Consider the following 18530-nt stretch of genomic DNA (forward strand, 5'->3'; position numbering starts at 1 on the left):
CCCTCCCGCCGACCGATCCGCGAACAAGCACCCTCGCTCTTTGATTGGCTACATTTCTGAGCGCGCACTCGCTCTCGCTCTCTGATTGGTTGTCGTCTCCCCGGACGGTCTCCGGACTTTCTTGCTACTGCGCCTAACCTGCTCGGATGCCGTTGTTAGGTTGTGTGGCAACTGCCGCGTCCGGCGAGACCCTTCGCAGGCCTGGGGATGCCGAGCGAAACTTGGAGGGGGGAATCCCGCGCAGGGGTCTCCTTCGCCCATCAGGGGGCCCCACTGCCTCATCCCCACCTTAGGATCCCCCTTCTTTTCACTGTTCCCCCCACGGGCCTCGGACAAAGTCCCAAGACTGGACCTTCAGGGCCTCCAGCGCCCCGGGCTCACGGATTCCCTTAAGTCCCCGCTTCCATCCCCCTCCAGGGGACCCTGGGATGCCTTTGGGGGCCCTGCTCTCCCCTGAGCCTTACCCACTCTTTCAACCCCTCCAACTTGGGGGCCCTCCCAAGTGCAGGGTAGGTGGCAGGGCCTCCCGGTCTTGGGGGCTCCTCTCACTGCGGCCCCTACCCTTACATCGTCCCTCTCCCCTGCGTCGCCCGCTCCCACTTCCCTTCCTTGCCTCCCTTGGAGAATCGCCCCGCTCCTGCGGGCTCTGACCTCACTACTTTCTTCCCAGCGCCTTAGACTTTGACCCAAGAGTTATACCTTCTTCCTAACAGAATCCTGCCGCCTGAGGAGTGGTTCCCCGCCCACAAGGTCGGGATTCCCACACCTGGTGCTTATGCTTCTCCTCCCCCAACTTGTAGGCCCTTCAGGAAGGGGATGGGACCTCCCCACCCTCAGGAGTCCGGTCTCCTCTCCTTCTAGCCCCTTTCCCCTTTCTTCCCAGCCCACCATCCCCTTGCGAAGTCTTTCAGCCCTGCAAGTTTTAGGGGGACGGCCATACTGAAGGCTCCCACTCCTTCAAGAGACCCAGGCATCCTTCATATTCAGGGGGAGAGGGTCTCCAGGGACATCTCTTTCTTCAGATCCTCGGTTTCCCTATCATCTTGCTCACTCTCAGGCACACCTGGGTCTTCTTCAGTATCCAGGCCATCAATCTCAGGACCTCCTGTGCCTTTCCCCTTTCCCCTCACCTGGGCCTGCCTGTTCTTGCCTTCACACCTCCCCCAGAATTAACCTTGGGGCGCTCCCAAGGATCTTCTCCCCACACCGATCACACACAGAATTCCCTCTCTTGTCCGCTTAGCCTTGGGATTCTCAACCTTTGCACCCCTTCCCAGCCTGGTCCAGACCCTAATTCACACCTTGGATTCCCAGTACCTTTGTCTCATACATGGGGAGGGCTTTCCTGCCCTGCTTTCAGGAGGAAGTAGAGGATCCAGATTGCTAGGCTCCCAATCAAACATGCTTAGCCCTTAGTCAGCAGTCACTGTTCAGGCCTGTGTCCCACATGGGGCCTTTGATGGGCACCTTTGCCCCCACTCCAGGGTGGCCAGACTGGTTGGCAAGAGGTTATTGGAGTGGAGGGGTCAGATTTGTGGGCTAGATCTGAAAGGAGTCCCCCTAATGTCATGTGGCTATGAACGATTTTCAGGCCACCTGAAAGTCAAGATTTGCTAGAAACATCTGCTAAAGTGGCAGTGGGAGTCTAGAGGCCCAAGGGTCCCAAGAGGGAGATCACTTAGACATGTTCACTTGTATTATCTCATTTAAACTTTGTGATCATAATCTTTTAAAAAGTGCTCAATATGTTTTATTTTTAAATTCTTTTAATATAGGAAAATGAACTATTTTTGGTGTACAGTTCCAAATTTTGGACAAATGCATTTTGACAAATGTATAGCCATGTAACCACCACCACCATCAAGACACAAAATACTTCTATCACCCCCCTCAAATTCTCTTGCACTGCCCCTTTGTCATAATAACCTTAAAAAAAAAAAAAAAACCAGCATCTTCCTGGAGGACAGTTTGGCCTCATCTAACAAAATTAAATGGCACAGCCCCTTAGACCCCTGCCAGGGGGTTACCTATGCAGGAATTAGTTACTCTCCACTTTTAAAAAAGATTTATTTATTTGTTTATTTGAGGTGGATGAGGGGCAGAGGGAGTGGGAGAGAGAATCTCAAGCAGACTCCGCACTGAGAACAGCACCTGACTGAGGGTGACCCTGAGATCATGACCTGAGCCAAAATCAAGGGTCAATTGCTTAACCAACTGAGCCACCCAGGTGTCCCTAGATACCCCCCCTCCCCCCTTACTGATCAATAAATAATGGCTCAGAGAAGTTACTCATGTCATATTGGCAAACATGCAACAAACCAGCTAAGACTGAAACTCGTTTTGATTCCAGAGCTTTTTCTTCTTCTGCATGCTGCATTCCGGACCGATGCTGATGATGATGTCATAGTGGGAGAAAATAACACATTTTTTGAAAACTTGGAGGTACTGGACTCTATTCCAAGTGCTTTTATCTAACTCACTCTCACAGCAACCCTAACAGGTCATTTTACAGATGAGGACAAAAAGGCACAGAGAGGTTAATGACTTGCCTAAGGTCAGAGGTGAATGTATGGCCTTTCTGAGCTGCTCTGGCTACCCTCTTTCTTAGGTTTTATGTTCTCTCGGAACCTTAAGGAAAATGAAGGGATTTTTGAGGTGACAAATTAGGTGGAAATCCACCAGTGGCGAATGAGGTCTACTGATAGCTTTTGGGAAAGAATGTTGAAAGCAGGCTCAGAGGGAACAGGGCAGGATACCTGTGATGTAGGGTAAAAAATGGTAGTCCAAAGCTGGTGTGTGTGTTGTACAATAAAGATTTTGTCAGCCCTTTGTTCCTGGCTCCTAGGAGGGAACCTCTAAACCCTTCTGAGCCACAGAACTGTCTTTGATATTTACAATGGGCCCTGAGACCACACCTAAGTTTATGGTAACGGGGCGACTCACGGTGGGCCCCTGGGTGGTTTCAAGATGGGGGCTGTCCATGCCAGAAAGACCAGCCATGTCCTTAGGGCTTTGGAGCTTTGAGCCTTGTGACCCCCTGAGAGGGAAAAGGGATTGGGGACTAGGGACCGAGTTCAACCACAGCACGTGGCCGATGATTCAACCCGTCGTGGCTACATAAAAAAACCCCACAAAAACTCTGGACACCAAGCCTCAGGTGAGCTTCCTGGCTGGTGACACACATCGACGTGCTGAGAAGGCAGTGCATCTTGAGGACACAGAAGCTTCACAATTGGGACCCTCCCTGACCTTCCCCTATGCATCTCATTTGGCTGGTACTAATCTGTGTCCTTTTTTTTTTAAGATTTTATTTATTTATTTGAGAGAGAGAGAGAGAGAGAAAGAGAATGAGTGGGGGCGGAGGGGCAGAGGGAGAGGGAGAAGCAGACTCCCCACTGAGCAGGGAGCCCAATGCAGGACTCGACCCCAGGACTATGGGATCATGATCTGAGCTGAAGGCAGACACTTAACTGACTGAGCCGCCCAGGCTCATCTGTAACCTTGATCATATCCTTTTATAATAAGAAAACGTAAGAAAGAGTTTCCCTGAGTTCTGTGAGCTATTCTAGAAAAGTATCAAACCCAATGAGAGGGTGGTGAAAACCCCCATTTATGGCTAGTCCGTCAGAAGGGCAGGTGGCATCTGAAGCAAGGGAGAGGGGCAGCCCCGTGGGACTGAGCCGTCACCCTTGGGATCTGATGTCACCTCCAGGTAGATAATGTCAGAATGGAGTTAAATTGTCGGACACCCACCTGGTGTCAAAAAATGGCTCAATGTGTAGAAAACCCACACCCCTGGGGTCAGAAGTGAAATGTAGTAGATACGTGAGGGTAAAGGAGAAACGCACAGGGTGGGAGAGCAGGGCCACCATTCTCACGTCAAGAAGCAAAGGAGTCCAGAAAACCTCTCTGGAGCCACCCAAGTCCTCACACTTTTGCCTCATGAGAGAGCCAGTCTTTGGACACCTGCCACACAGGACACAGCCAAGGTTAGCTAGAGAAGCAGCTTCAGCCAACAAGAGGCCACTGTTGTGGCCAGTCGGGTCAAGAGTTAATTGTCCCCATGCCTGTCCCTCCTCCAGGCCCCCAAACTTTGGAAAACCAGGGCTTTAAGTGGGAATGGAGAGAAGGTGTGTCTCGGACAACTGGTCACCAAGGAGGCAAGTCCCAGCTTGAACTTCCATTGGATGGAGAGGGAATTTGAGGGGAAAGTGTAGGACCAGGCTGAGTTTTAATAATCAGAACTAACCGGAAAGTTAGGGTATCTGAGACACCATTCGGGACTGAGAAAAAAATGTTTTGACAGAGAACGATTGAGTCAGTGATCAGAAACATAGAACAGTTTTATATTTATACTTCCTGGGGTTGATAGTCCCCAGTTAATTAGATAGGGTATCTGGCAATGTGGAAATTCCACACTGAGGTCTGCCTCCAAGCCTGTTGTCACTCTTGTCATTTTTTTTTTTTTTTTTAATTTTCATTTACACAACTTTGCCTTTCCCTGGAGTCCCAGATAACCACCCCCCTCTCTCCAACTCCAGTCATTATTGCAGAAGCTAAAGAAGACTTTAGCTCACATATTTCAAAGTTATTGACCCCTGGTCAAACCTGTTGCCCTAGCAGCACACTCTTTGAAATTTCCCAGGTCACACAAACTTTGAAGGATGGCTCTCAAGGCAGAATCTGGGGGTTCGGGGAGGGAAACGAAAGCCTCGCCAGCATTCTCCCCACTCCAACTTTGTTAAAAGGAATTCATGATGTGCAGTGCTCATCCATTCTAGGACCTGTCTGAGTTTGAGTTTCAGTTCTGCCATTTCCCCACGTGGCCTTGGGCATGCCCCGTCTATTAAAATGAGGTGGTTGCACTGGGCGATCCCCATTCTGAGTTGCCAGTTTTTTTTCTCTGTGTATACTGTCTCTTAATGGTCAACTGCAGTCCCTGCAGCTAATTCACTGGTGTATGTTACGCAGTCCCCAGTGGGGCTGGAGTGCTGAAGAGGCAAAGCATGTCTGAGTGGGTCTCCCTACCATATATATCATCCACCACCCAGTAACGACCTCATCTGGGCTCCTAGCGTGACTATGGAAGAAGAACAGAGAGAGCATAGGAGACAGTGAGTACTTGCTCTGTATCTTATACTCCAAAGCTGTTTGCATTCCCCCTGCAGACTGGAGCGCCATGGCTAAAGCAATTAGGCAGGCTTTTACAAGCTGAGAAGATTTAAAATATTATAGTTGCCATTAAACAAACGTGATATTTGGATCTTGATAAATTCTCTATTCTTCTGAATCAAAGAAGAATACCACCCTCCAAACACACACACTTACATAATCACACTCAGTGATACTCAGATAATCATAGTAATGTCTGGGGGATGGTTTACAGTTTGCAAAAGACCTTCATCTACGGTCTCTATTCAATCATTACAACACGCCCTTGAGTAAGGCTATCACCGTCATTTTAATACATGAATTTAATACAAGAAATCACTTGTCTTCACTAATTCTGGTAGTAAGTGGTAGAATCAGGATACAGGTGCAAGTCCTTTTTCTTTCCCGTGTACCGCACCCGCACACCTCTTTATAAGACACCCTCTGTCCAACCATCCACCAGAAGGCCACTATAGGGTCCTGACCAGGAGCCTGGGCTCTGGAGTCAGATTGCTTGGGATTGAACCTTACTAATCGTGCATGTGGTGTTGTGCCCATCTGTAACGTTTTGGTGCCTCAGCTTGCTCAACTGTCAAACAGAGAGCTAATAATATCTGCATAAGGGAATCCTTGGAATATTCCAACTAAAAATCTCCCCCCTTTTTTTTCTTGAAGATTTTGTGTATTTATTTGAGAGAGAGTGCATGAGCAGGGGGGCAGAGGGAGAAGGAGAAGCAGACTCCCCGCTGAGCAGGGAGCCCAATGCGGGGCTCCATTCCATGACCCTGGGATCGTGACCTGAGCTGAAGGCAGACACTTAACAGCCTGAGTCATCCAGGCGCCCCCTTTCTTTCTTCTTCCTCATTATTTGCTGTGTAGTGACCTTCGTCTGGGAACCAGAGTCATTTGTTAAACTGTCACGAGGAGATCTTTGGTACCACAAAGCTCAGGCCATTTCATTCACAAGAGGGAAGTTTTACAAGCTGTGACTAATAAGAGGAATAAAGTTATGAACTGTTCAGTTTTCACATCTGGCCCTATGTCATGAGAATTTTTACATGCTAACTTCTTTCTAATATTTATATTAGAGAAAAGCCAGAACCTGCCTTTCAGTGGCTCGAATGAGGAGAAAAGTTGTGATGGGACATGAGCCCTGTCAATTATTTCAGATATAAAGAGAGGAGAGTCTGTCACCTCATCTCAGGAGGAAGCAGTGGTCAGACTGTGTCCATGCAGCTGGTCACTGTTGATGATTTTTTGTTTGGTTTTTTTGTTCTTGTCTTTCTAAGATTATGGTGGTGAGGGTGGGAAGAAGGGGTCTTTACTCTTTAAAAGGATGAACAGAATTAGACAAAGAAATCTTGCCGGTAGCAGCTAAGAAACCAGCACAAGAATCAGCTCACTATTATTGACTACTACCTTAGGTAGACAAATTAAGAGGTTTTGTTGAACTCTTCTGGATTAACATCTGTTCTTTCTTAAAGTTCTGAACCTTTGCTGGCTGCCTTATATGAGCCAGTTAATCAGGATCCAGCAAGATGAAGGGAGACTCCCCCAGTCTTTGGTCAAAAATTCCCTTAGGGGTTTCTGTATGGACGGGCACCTGGGTGGCTCAGTCAGTTAAGCATCTGCCTTTGGCTCAGGTGCCCCACGTGGGGCTCTCTACTCAGCGGGGAGCCTGCTTCTCCTTCTCCCTCTGCTGCTCCCCCTGCTTGTGTGCTTGCTCTCTCTCTCTGCCAAATAAATAAATAAAATCTTAAAAAAAAAAAAACGAGTTTGTGTATTGAGTGGGATAATACAAGCATTAAACAAAGTGCGTGGGATAAGGGCTCAGTATAGGTTAGTCAATGCTACAAACATTTCCACAAAGAAATAGCTCTGGAATTTGAGAGGGCTTAGCTGAAGTGGGGGTTATCTCTGAACATCCTGTTATTTTCTCACTCAGGACACAGAGCCTCAGGACCTCAGCCAAACACCTCTGCCCAGACTTGGAAAACATTAACATATCCACCACCAGCTTCTTCCCTTGTCGAAATTGTAACCTGTTGAAATTATATGCCTTCCCTTCTAAACCTTTCCCTGCTCTTTAGTTATTGACCCTGTTCACTATAAACTTGGTCAGAGATGGGCCTTTCATGCCTCAGTCCAGCCAAGTGCCCTGGATTGCCGCCTCGGGCTCCGAGTCCTTTTCACTCAAGAGCGCCCCCTTCAGGAGGGATTGCAAAGCAGTGGGGAGAGCTGCGATTAAGAGCCAGACAGCTGGGCGCCTGGGTGGCTCAGTTGGTTGGGCGACTGCCTTCGGTTGAGGTCATGATCCTGGAGTCCCAGAATCGAGTCCCGCATCGGGCTCCCCGCTCAGCGGGGAGTCTGCTTCTCCCTCTGACCCTCTGACCCTCTTCCCTCTTCCCTCTCGTACTCTCTATCTCTCATTCTCTCTCTCTCAAATAAATAAATAAAATCTTTAAAAAAAAAAAAAAAAGAGCCAGACAGCTGTAGCTGGGGGTGGTCGCACGGCTGGTTCCACAGATTTCTCCTGTGTGGCTTTAGATAAGTTAATTCACCTCTCTGAGTCTCAGACATCCCCACGATGGGGATGCTCTTTACCACACATCAGCTGTTACCGAGGAGGTAATTATTAATAATTGGATCACAATGTGATACGTGGTAGATGCTCAAAAATGTTCTTTTCTCCTTCCTTCCCCTTTCCTTGCTTTTATTATTACACGGCCACATACACAGAGTGAGTTACCTGAGAAAACTCTCTTTGACCTGCTTTACCCCCATACATATTTTTCAGCATTACCCATAACCTCTTCTGCTTTACTGGTCCTTTTTTTTTTCAGCTCTTCCTGTCTTCCAAGTGTGTAATTTAAAACTTTGGGGGTGGGGCTGGATAGCTCAGCGGGTTAAGCGTCAGACCTTGATCTTAGCTCAGGTTTCCATCGCACGGCTGTGAGTTCAAGCCTTGCTTTGGGATGGAGCCTACTTAAAAAAAAAAAAAAATTAATGCAAAGGCCAACATCTGTTCTGGGTTCCACAGTTTTGTGCCTGGCGAGTAGTCATAACCATCTCCCAAGAGAGCTTTCTATGAAGCAATTAGGACTCTGATCTCCGGGGAAGGAGGGAGGGAAAAGACATGTTCTGCTCTGAGAAACAGACCCATCTTCTCCTCTCTCCGCCAGCCGGTTGATCCAGAGCACATTCTGAAGGTTGCTTTTTTATTCCCTTTTGAAAGCATTTCCACTTCCATGCCCCTCATGTGTTTGCTCTTCCTTAGATTCCTGGGTCAGAGAACACATCTGGCCCCCCAGCCTCCATGGGGAGTCCTTGCCCTGAGACACCTCACTCTGGGGAACTTCCTGTCTTGTCACACCACTAGCCATTTTTGCCATGTCTGTTCTTGAATTCATTCTCAACATCCACTTCTGTTCCTCTTCTGTAAAAATAAGTGGCTGAGTTTACTTTAGATTAAGATTCCACAAACTCTTCCTGCAACCGACCAGACAGCAAACATCTCAGACTCAACTCTGCCTGACATCGGCTGTAGACATACATAAAAGAATGGGCACGACTATGTTCCAATAAAACTTTATTTATGGACACTGAAATTTGAATTTCATATCATTTCCACTTGTCACAAAACATTTTTCTTCTTTTGATTCCCCCACAACCACTTATTTTTTTAAGCTTACTATTATTATTATTTTTTTTAAAGATTTTTTATTTATTTATTTGAGAGAGAGAGAATGAGAGAGAGAGAGCATGAGAGGGAAGAGGTTCAGGGGAAGAAGCAGACTCCCTGCCGAGCAGGGAGCCCGATGCGGGACTCGATCCCGGGACTCCAGGATCGTGACCTGAGCCGAAGGCAGTCGCTTAACCAACTGAGCCACCCAGGCGCCCTATTATTATTATTTTTAATAATTTCTACACCAAACACGGGGCTCGAACTTACGAGCGGGAGATCAAAAGTCACAAGCTCTTCTGACTGAGCCAGGTGGGTGCCCCTCCCCTGACCATTTAAAATGTAAAAAGCACTCTTGGCTCAAAATTAGGCAGTGGGCCAGACTTAACCTCTGAAGTTAGCTTGCTGACCTCACAAAGTGGTAGTTTAATCGTCTTTAAAGGTCCTCCCACCTTTGAGAAACTGTGGCAGAGCAAAGGCTTTTCCTTGCCTCTCAGAATAGTGTATTCAGAGAGGGTCCCTTGGGATAGGTTTGCCAAGCTGTTCCAAATGCTCAGGTCTGGGATGGGAGGACCCATCCTTGGAGGGCAAAAGAGAGAGAGTGAGAGAGAGAGAGAGACAGAGAGGCTGGCACCTTGTTTTCGTCATCCTTTCCATTCTGCTTAGCCTGGATCCCAGCCCTGCAGGGTGACAGCCTTCTACAGCCTCAGTGGAACTTGATGTCTGCGTACTCCGAGTAGGTGTCCTTGGGCTCCCATGGTCTGAGGCCTGAGAAGTGGAGGGTAGCGTAATGGAGCTCCTCTTGGTTATTCTCTGATTCTGAGGCTTGAGTGAATGATTTGGGTCTTGGACAAGTGTGGGCAACATGCAGCTCCCTCTGGTTCTTCTTAAATTCCAGGGAGTGAGCACCTGGAGGAGGGGCCTGGGAAGGACTGCTCGGTGTGGCTTTCCGATTCTGAGCCTGAGGGAAAAACAGCCGTCATTCTTTCCTTCCTTCCTTCCTTCCACAAATGCTTGAGAGCTTACCATGTGCCAGGCACATGACTGAGGAACTGGGAATTACGTCTTGGGCAGGAACAAACAATAAATAATAAATACATTTTTAAAAATCTGTGGTTTAAGCCACCCCTTCTGTGGTTCTTTGCTAGGGCAGCCTGAGCAAACAAACATGGGCAGATTCCTGGAGCCACCACCACAGTCAAGATGGGAACTGTCCCATCACCACAAAGTTCCTCCCTTGCTATTCCTCATCATCTTCCTGTCCCCAACCCTGAAGCTACGAATCTGTCCTCCATCTCTACAATTTTACCGTTTCCAGGGTGTTATAAATATGGAGTCATGCCTATATGACCATTTGAGATTGACTTTTTCCCCCCTTTTTTCCTGTCTCTAAGGTTTTTCAACCAGTAGCTTCTTTCAGTCATTTGTTCCCTTTTTTTTTTGGTTTTATTTATTCATTTGACAGAGAGAGAAAGAGCACAAGTAGGCAGAGCTGCCGGCAGAAGGAGAGGGAGAAGCAGGCTCCCCGCTGGGCAGGGAGCCCAACACGGGGCTCGATCCCAGGACCCCAGGATCTTGACCTGAGCCGAAGGCAGATGCTTAATCGACTGAGCCACCCAGGCGCCCCTCATTTGTTCCTTTTGATTGCTGAGTAGTACCCCATGGGGGTAGATGTACCTGTCTGGGCTTTTAAAAGATAGCATGCACAGAGAAAGAGAGCCAGACAGTGAGAGAGGAAGCAGGGAACGTGCACAGGAAGTGGGGGTGGTGCATGGTCTGGGGGGCGGGTGGTGGTGGTGAGGAGAAGTGGTTTGGGTGTATTTTGAAGGGGATTTGCTGATGGGTTGGTTGTGGGGTGGTAGAGAAGAGAGGAACAAAAGATGACTCCAAGGATTTTGGCTTCGGCAGCTGGGCAGATGTGGTGCTATTTGCTCAGATGGGCTGGGTGGAGGAGAAGCTTACGAGGTATAGTTAGTCATAAGTTCTGTCTCAGGCAGGCTCAGTCCAAGATGCCTATTAGACACCCAAACAGAGGTGCTGCCTAAACAGTCGGCTATGAGTCTCAGCTTCAGGGGTGAGTTTGAGAGATGTAAATTTTGGGGTCATCTGTGTATAAATGTTCTCTCCTGAAAATATCCAGCATCTGGATATCCAGTAAGAACACTTACTATGTGCCAGGTACTATTCTAAGTGTTTTATAGGTACAATGAGCATGATCCTACATGGAAGAAAAAAAAGAATGATCCTAGGCAAATAGGGATTACTATTTTCCCCCTCTTATAGTTAAAGAAACTAAGGCACAGAGAACTTAAGAGACTTGTCCAAGAACACACAGCGATAAAACCAGGATTGAACCCAGACAAGCTGACTTCAGAGCCCTGCTCTTAATCACTAAATATACTGCCTCTCGATGATATTAATAATTATCACATCATTAGTTATAATTAGTAACATTATCAGGATGGTAATAATGGGAGAGCCACTACATTTTGAGCAAGTGCATGTGTTCTCATCCTCAAACCAACTCTCGAAGGAAGCAGAGGAAGAAATGGAGGCTCAGAGGGAGCGACTGATTTGGTCAAGGTCTCACAGATAGTAGGTGCCAGAGTCAGGACTTGAATCCAATACCTGTACCTTTTCCACCTTGACGTCCCTTGGGAAAAAGGTTGTGACAGGGCAGGAGAGGGGCCAGGGGAGAAGTCTGAACGTAGAAAGAACAGGCAGCCCGTGAGCCACTCACCAAGGGGCCAGGGTTAGGGAACACGTTGATATAGTCCAGGATCGTGCTTCTCCGTGTGGCCCTGGGCCTCGGCGGAGTCCCCGCCTGGGTCTGTTTCTCCTTCAGAGTCTTCCTGCGAGGGAAATGACCCAGCTGTGTGTGCGCCCTGGCACCTCCCCTGTCCCCAGCCCCAGATCCACACACCGTTGCTCTGGCTCCTAACTCACATGACCAGGAGGAGGCAGAGGAAAAGGAGGGTCATGATGCCAATTCCCAGAAATGTTCCATTGGCGAATGCTTTTGAGATGAGTCCTTTATCTGCACAAGGAAATAGGCAGCCATCTCTGAGCCTCTCCCGTTAACCTGGGGCCTCACGCCCACCTGCCACTAAGTACTCAGTCTTTCAGCTCCTGCCCCAGACGTTTTATCTGCAACCCCTTCTGTCCAAGTCTTGGAAACCCTGCTGCATCCCAGGCCCAGGTGATAGGCCTTCCAATTTGGATTTCCCTCTGCATCCCCGGCCACAGGGGCCCTGTGCTCTTTCCCGGCTCCCACCCCAACCACACGACCCTGGCCCCTGCCCCACTCAGCATCCACCTCCAGGGGGCATCCAGTTGGCCCCCTAACCTGGCAGCAGCAGGAGGGCGGCGCTCTGTTTCCCGTGGGCGTTCCGGGCCTCGCAGCTGAGTCTGAGGCCGGAGCCCAGCGGCCCGCTGAGGCTCAGGGAGCTGTTGGCCCAGGGCCCCGCAGAGCTGGAGGTGATGGTCCAGGAGGCGTTGCTGTGGTTCCCCTCCAGCAGCCCCTCCTCCAGCAGCCCCTCCCCCAGCCGCCAGCGCAGGGTGGGGGCCGGCTGGGCTCGGGAGGAACAGCTGCAGTGCAGCCCCTCGCCCTCCCAGGAGCAGGAGGGGCTGAGCAGCCGCGGGGGGTCTGCGGGAGGGAGGGGAGGGGTCAGCGGTGTCTCTCCTCCCCAGGCCCCGGGCAGTCAGCCCCCAGGGGTCCCCACACTCACAGACCACAGAGAGACGCAGGGAGACGTGCTGGGAGCCCAGCGGGTTCTGAGCTTGGCAGGTGAGGTCTCCTTCATGCTCCATTTGTATCTGAGGGAGCTCCAGGATCCCGGGGTCTGCGGGCTGGAAGGGGCTCAGAGTCTGTCCCCCCAGCACCCAGCTCAGCCGGGCTGGGGGGTTGCTGTGGGTGACACAGAGCAGACGCAAGCTTTGGCCCTCCAGGACTGGGAGGGATGTGCCATTCCTGAGGTTTTCCAGGACTAGGGGAGGGAAGAGACAGGAGAGATACGCAGCTGAGGGCACAGGGACCGTTTGGCATGTCAACATTCCAGACACTGAGGCCCCCAACGTGGCCCCGAGAGGCCCTGGTTTCGCTGTTCTCCTTCCTACCTGTCCTATTTGCGCGCAGGGTCATCACTCTCAGGTTCTCTGGGGCATCTGAAACAGAGACAGGGTTCTGGCTCTAGACAGGCCAGGGCCTGCCCTTTGGGCAGAGAACCGTCCTTGGAGACCAAGGACAGGGAAGGGGAATTGAATCACCCGCTGACTGATTCTCTGCTGAGTGGCCCAAGGGAATTGACAGGTAAGAAGGGCTGGTCTCTGTGATTTCTAATAAGAAATATCTCTTTGGTCTCTGTCCCATTCCTGGTACAGAGTTCCTAAAACCCTTGGAATTTCCTACAGGATGAGAGCCAATAAAGGTGTCTTGATATGAATAACAAGGGGCGCCTGGGTGGCTCAGTCGTTGAGCGTCTGCCTTCCGCTCAGGTCATGGTCCCAGGGTCCTGGAATCGAGCCCGGCATCGGGCTCCCTGCTCGGCGGGAAGCCTGCTTCTCCCTCTCCCACTCCCCCTGCTTGTGTTCCCTCTCTTGCTGTCTCTCTGTCAAATAAATAAATAAACAAAAAAAAAAATCTTTAAAAAAAGTAAATTGATATTAATAACAAACCCCTTTCCACCACACCTGGGTTTATGTAAATGAGGTGACTTTTGGAAAGCGCTTTGGGATGGGGGCCGGTTGCCAGGAGCACCAACCTTGTGACTTGAGCCTTGAGGACTTCAGCCACACCCCTGACTTCCAGGAAGGGGTGAGAGACTAGAGGTGGAATCAGCCAGCCATGGCCAGTCATTTACTCAATCATGCCTTTGTATTGAAAGCTCCATAAAAACCCAAGAGAATGGGGTTCGGAGAGCTTCCAGGTTGGTGAGCGCGTGGAGGTGCAGGGACCAGGGCGCACCTGGAGAGTGGCGTGGAAGCTGAGCGCCCTCGCCCCGTACCTGACCCTACACCTCTCTTCCACCTGCTGTTCCTGAGTTACATCCTTCTCTAATAGCCGGAGACCTCGTAAGTAAAATGTTCCTGAGTTCTGTGAGCTACTTTATCACATTAATTAAATCCAAGGAGGGGGTCATGGGAAACTCCAATCTATAGCCGGTTGGTCAGCCTGGGCTTGTGACTGGCCTCTGAAGAGCCCTTCACCTGTGGGGGTCTGATGCCACCTCCAGGCAGACAGTGGCATCAGAGGCTTGCTTGGTGGTGTGGGGGTGGGGTGTGTGTGGGGGGGACCCACATTGGAGTTGGAATCGGAATTGTCAGCCCCAAAAGGCCTGGGACCCTGCCCCCAGCCCCGGCCCCCCTCACCCCTCTCCCTTTCTGGAAACCGGGGCCCCGGCCAGTCGTACTCACACTGCACAGAGAGGTCCAGGGTGCGGCTCTGGGAGCCAAGCCTGTTCTCGGCTCGGCAGGTATAGCAGCCCGAATCCCCAGGCTTTACCCCCGGCAGCACCAGCTCGAGAGGTCCGGAGCCCTGGGGGTGGGACCTCAACAGGACCCTGTCCTCCAGGGCCCAGCTCAGTGTGGCAGGGGGCTGGCTGTCGGCAGCACAGTGCAGTCGCAGGAACTGGCCTTTCTCAGCCTCTAGATGTGGGCTGTGTGCTGGGGGCTCCAGGGCTGGAAGCAGCAAGAGAAAGGCTGCAGGGAGGAACACCTTCTCCCTCACCCTCCTGACACCATCTGTCCCCCAGAGAGGACAAGCCCCACCCTCCCAGGCCCTCAGTACCTGACGTGTTGGCCCGGGAAACGCTGATAACCAGGTCTTTGGGGGCATCTGCAACAAGATTGAGACCTGGCTTGAGAGGTCTTGCTCTGGGGAGCAAGGTGGGGCTCCTCACAAAGAGAACGCTTCCCCGGGGGCGGGGGAAAGAAATTGTGACCACCCTCAGGACACGAGTGACAAACAAGGGCTGAGGCGGCGTGGTGGGGCTCCACACCGGCCTCTCTGGACCCCCACCAGCTGCATCTCTCCACCTGCACATCCTCCGTGCCTGTCTGCACGCTCTGACAGCCCACCACCAGACTCACAGGCGACATTAAGTCGGATGGTTCTCTCTGTGCTCAGGCCCTTCCTGGAGAAGTCTACACGGCAGGTGAGGTGGGTGCCATGGTCCTGGGGTCTCGGCGTGAGAGTAAGCACCGAGAAGGAGGAGGACGTCGGTCTGGGTCCTGGGGCGGAGACAGCGGCCCCCAGCCAGGAGAAAGTAGGGGCTGGACATTCCTCAAAGGTCCAGTTAAACACACAGATGAGTGTCACCTGGTGTCCTGGCTCCAGGATCTCTGGGGCGTAGACATCTGGCTGCTGTGTCAGGGCTGGGACAGAGAGAGGGCTCAATGGGAGCCCTGGAAGGGAGTGCTGCAGGGGGCGACCCCCGCTCTGTTCCCAGAGCCCCCTCTTCCCAGTGGGGAGGGGGCGGAGGATGGCAGGGAGGAGGAGAGGCCCCACCCCCATTCCCCCTGGAGTCAGTTCCACACCTGTCACTTGCAGATAGAACTGGTTTTTCAAAAAATTGTATTGCACGTGGCGGCCTCTCTCCACCCGAAAGAAGTACGGCGCCGAGTCCTCCATCTGGGCCTCTTTGATCAGCAGGGAACAACTCCACTTCTGGGGATCACCAACGAGCTGAAATCGATCCTGGGGCACAGTCCGCACTGCCCGATTCTGGTCGTTGGTGGCCACTGGCCTTCCGACGCTCGAGTCTGTCCTGGCTAGGAACCAGTAGCCAAGAGCCGGGGTATCCTCCACCCAGCCTATCGGGGGGTAGGAGAGGGTGCAGGGCACGCGCACACACAGGCCCTCCTGCACCATCACCACCCTCTGCACCTGCAGCGAGAATCCTAGGTCCTGAGCCGGGGACCCTGAGGGAGACAGAGAGGTTCAAGCTACAACGCCCAGCCCCGGCTCCCTCCCAGGCCCCTCCCAGGCCCCTTCCAGCCCTCGGCCCACTCACCGCCCCACAGCAGGGCCAAGAGCATCAGCAGGAGCATCTTTGCACGAGGAGGCACTTGGATCTGCCCCCAGACGCTGGGCCGGGCAATGGGAAGGGCAGAGAGGAAGCATCCAGCAGAGAAAGCTGAGTCCCAGGCGCCCGATGTGTGAAATGTGCTCCTGATTCTGAGCCCCACATGACACTTCCTGTCCTCACCACTCGCCATCATTTTCCCACTAGAACTCTGGGTCTTCCCTGGGGCCCTGCCTAGTGCTTGAGGGTTGCAGAGCTGGTCCTTCTGGCAGCCACCTCCCCGGGGAGGGAGTGGAAGGCTTGTGAGGCCTCGGGGCCTGGGTGGGTGGAGGGTAGGGGCGCTCCCACTTGGCCCTGGGTCACTGAGGAAGCAGAAGTGAAAGTACACAGTGAACCCTTCTTCAGACAGGGGCCCCTGTGGACGGTAGTTGGTGCAGAGGTGGATTTTGGGGGTGGGGGAAAGGGCTGGTCTTGAAATTCAGAATGTCCAGTTAAAGCTGACTTTCTTTTTTTTTTTTTCAATTTTTAAAAAGATTTTATTTATTTGAGAGACAGCATGAGAGACAGAGAGAGGGGATGAACAGAGGGGAAGGGCAGAGGGGGAAGGAGAAGCAGACTCCCCGCTGAGCAGGGAGCCTGACCCAAGCTGGACCCCAGGACCAGAGATCATGACCTGAGGCAAAGGCAGACATTTAACCAACTGGGCCACCCAGGTGCCCCTAAAGTTTACTGTCAAACAGTAATTTCTTTGATGTATGTCCCAAATATTGCAATAGGACATTCTTGTATTAAAATTATTTGTTGGTGGCGCCTGGGTGGCTCAGTCAAGTGTCTGCCTTCGGCTCCGGTCATGGTCCCAGGGTCCTGGGATCGAGCCCCGCATCGGGCTCCCTGCTCCGCGGGAAGCCTGCTTCTCCCTCTCCCACTCCCCCTGCTTGTGTTCCCTCTCTCGCTGCGTCTCTCTCTGTCAAATAAAGAAACAAAATCTTTAAAAAAAAATTATTTGTTGTGGGGCACCTGGGTGGCTCCATTGTTTAAGCATCGGACTCTTAGTTCCAGCTCAGGTCATGATCCCTGGGTCCTGGGATCGAGCCCCACGGCAGGCTCCTCACTGAGCAGGGAGCCTGCTTCCCCTCTCCCTCTCCCTCTGCCCTACTCCCTGCACATATTCTCTCTCTCTCTCTCTAAAATAAATAAATCTTAAAAAAGTTATTTGTTGTTCATATCTGAAATTCAAATTTAAATAGATGCCTTGTGTTTTTAGTTGCTAACTCTGGTAACCCTAGGCCGGTCTCAGTTCCATCCCTTCGTCCTCGCTTGGTGGGCTCATTGATCCCCTGGTCCACCAGAGGCTCCCACTCCCAAGACCTTAGTCCACCTCTCTAGCTCCCCTGCTTCTGCCCTAAGATTGCATGCATTTACTTGTGTGGTTTTTGTTTTTTTTAAATTTTTATTTGTTTGAGAAAGAGAGAGAAAGCTCACAAGCAGGGGGAAAGGGAGAAGCAGGCTCCCCGCCGAGCAGGAAGCCCGATGCGGGGCTCCATCCCAGGACCCTGGGATCATGACCGGAGCCAAAGGCAGACGCTTAACTGACCGAGCCACCCAGGCGCCCCTGGGTGCACTTACTTATAATACCCGTTGTGATGAGAACACCTGCACCCACAGGTAAGGGGGATGGGGAATGAGTGGGATGAACTCCCGGATGTTGTCCCCCTCACCCAGCCCTTCTCCTTGAAATGACTTTGGTCACATAGAGACATGTGTTGGTCCACTGAACCTCCACGCCTGGGGACCTGGACCGTGGCAGGTGCCATGCTGCACGCTGGGGACACAGGCAAATTAGACACTGTGTCTGACTGCAAGGGGATCCAGTTTGGTAAATGAAGCTTCTGAGAAACAGAAAAGCACTGAAGTGCTCATAACTGCTCCCCCCGACCCCCCCCAGCCGATGCTGGGACAGATGGTGATGAGGAAAGGCATGGTCACTTCTTCCTGGGCAGCCAGGAGAGGTCTCCCGGGGGAGGTGACATGTGGCTGCTTCTGTCCTTGTCATGTCCACTGAATTCATGTGCTGTGGCTGCTGTAACAAAGCACCACAGACTGAATGGCTTAAACAATGGAATAAATTTTCCCCACTGCTCTGGAGGCTGGAAGTCCGAGATCAAGGTGCCAGCAGGGTTGGTCTCTTCCCAGGCCTCTGTCCTTGGGGGTGAGAACACCATGGTCATCCCTCTGTGTGTGCCTGTGTTCTGATCTCTTTCTCTTTCTTTCCTTTTTTTTTTTAAAGTAGGCTCTACGCCCAGCACGGAGCCCAACGTGGGGCTTGAACTCATGACCCTGAGATCAAGACCTGAGCTCAGACCAAGAGTTTAACTCTTCACCGGCAGAGCCACCCAGGCACCCCTGGATGTCTTCTTAAGAGGACACCGGTCCTGCTGGATTTGTGCTTGCTCTATGACCTCGTTTTAACTGAATTACCCCTTTGAAGGCCCTGTCTCCAAATATAGTCACATTCGCTGGTACTGGGGTTAAGACTCCAAATGTGAACGGGGCAGGGGCACAATTCAGTCCCTAATGTCCACCTTCTGCAGTCTGATCCAGGTCCCCACTGCCCAACCTGGGCTTTAGCAGGGGAGAGCCAGGGTCCCTTCTCCCAGGGAGCCTCCTGTCCAGGG

The 18530-nt window shown here is 51.6% G+C and overlaps 1 protein-coding gene across 2 annotated transcripts; it reads right to left on the reverse strand.

Moving 5' to 3' along the window:
• Nucleotides 1-8732: 8732 nt before the first annotated feature.
• On the reverse strand, nucleotides 8733-16673 carry SIGLEC10 (sialic acid binding Ig like lectin 10). Of its 2 annotated transcripts, XM_028091483.2 has the most exons (11): nucleotides 15844-16673; nucleotides 15368-15751; nucleotides 14921-15205; nucleotides 14619-14666; nucleotides 14246-14509; nucleotides 12950-12997; nucleotides 12562-12819; nucleotides 12180-12479; nucleotides 11780-11870; nucleotides 11574-11685; nucleotides 8733-9794 (listed from the first exon to the last, which is right to left on the reverse strand). In XM_028091483.2, the coding sequence occupies exons 1-11, from the start codon at nucleotides 16049-16051 to the stop codon at nucleotides 9540-9542; spliced, it is 2253 nt and encodes a 750-aa protein (XP_027947284.1). In that variant the 5' UTR covers nucleotides 16052-16673; the 3' UTR covers nucleotides 8733-9539. The 2 variants fall into 2 exon arrangements, with proteins under 2 accessions (XP_027947284.1, XP_087883906.1); XM_088027780.1 differs by lacking the exon at nucleotides 14921-15205 and having other exon boundaries at nucleotides 15844-16672.
• Nucleotides 16674-18530: the final 1857 nt, after the last annotated feature.

Source organism: Eumetopias jubatus, unplaced genomic scaffold (assembly GCF_037043125.1).
Source record: "Eumetopias jubatus isolate StellerSeaLion01/CBP00866 unplaced genomic scaffold, mEumJub1_p1.0 scaffold_10, whole genome shotgun sequence".
NCBI classification, from domain to species: domain Eukaryota; kingdom Metazoa; phylum Chordata; class Mammalia; order Carnivora; family Otariidae; genus Eumetopias; species Eumetopias jubatus.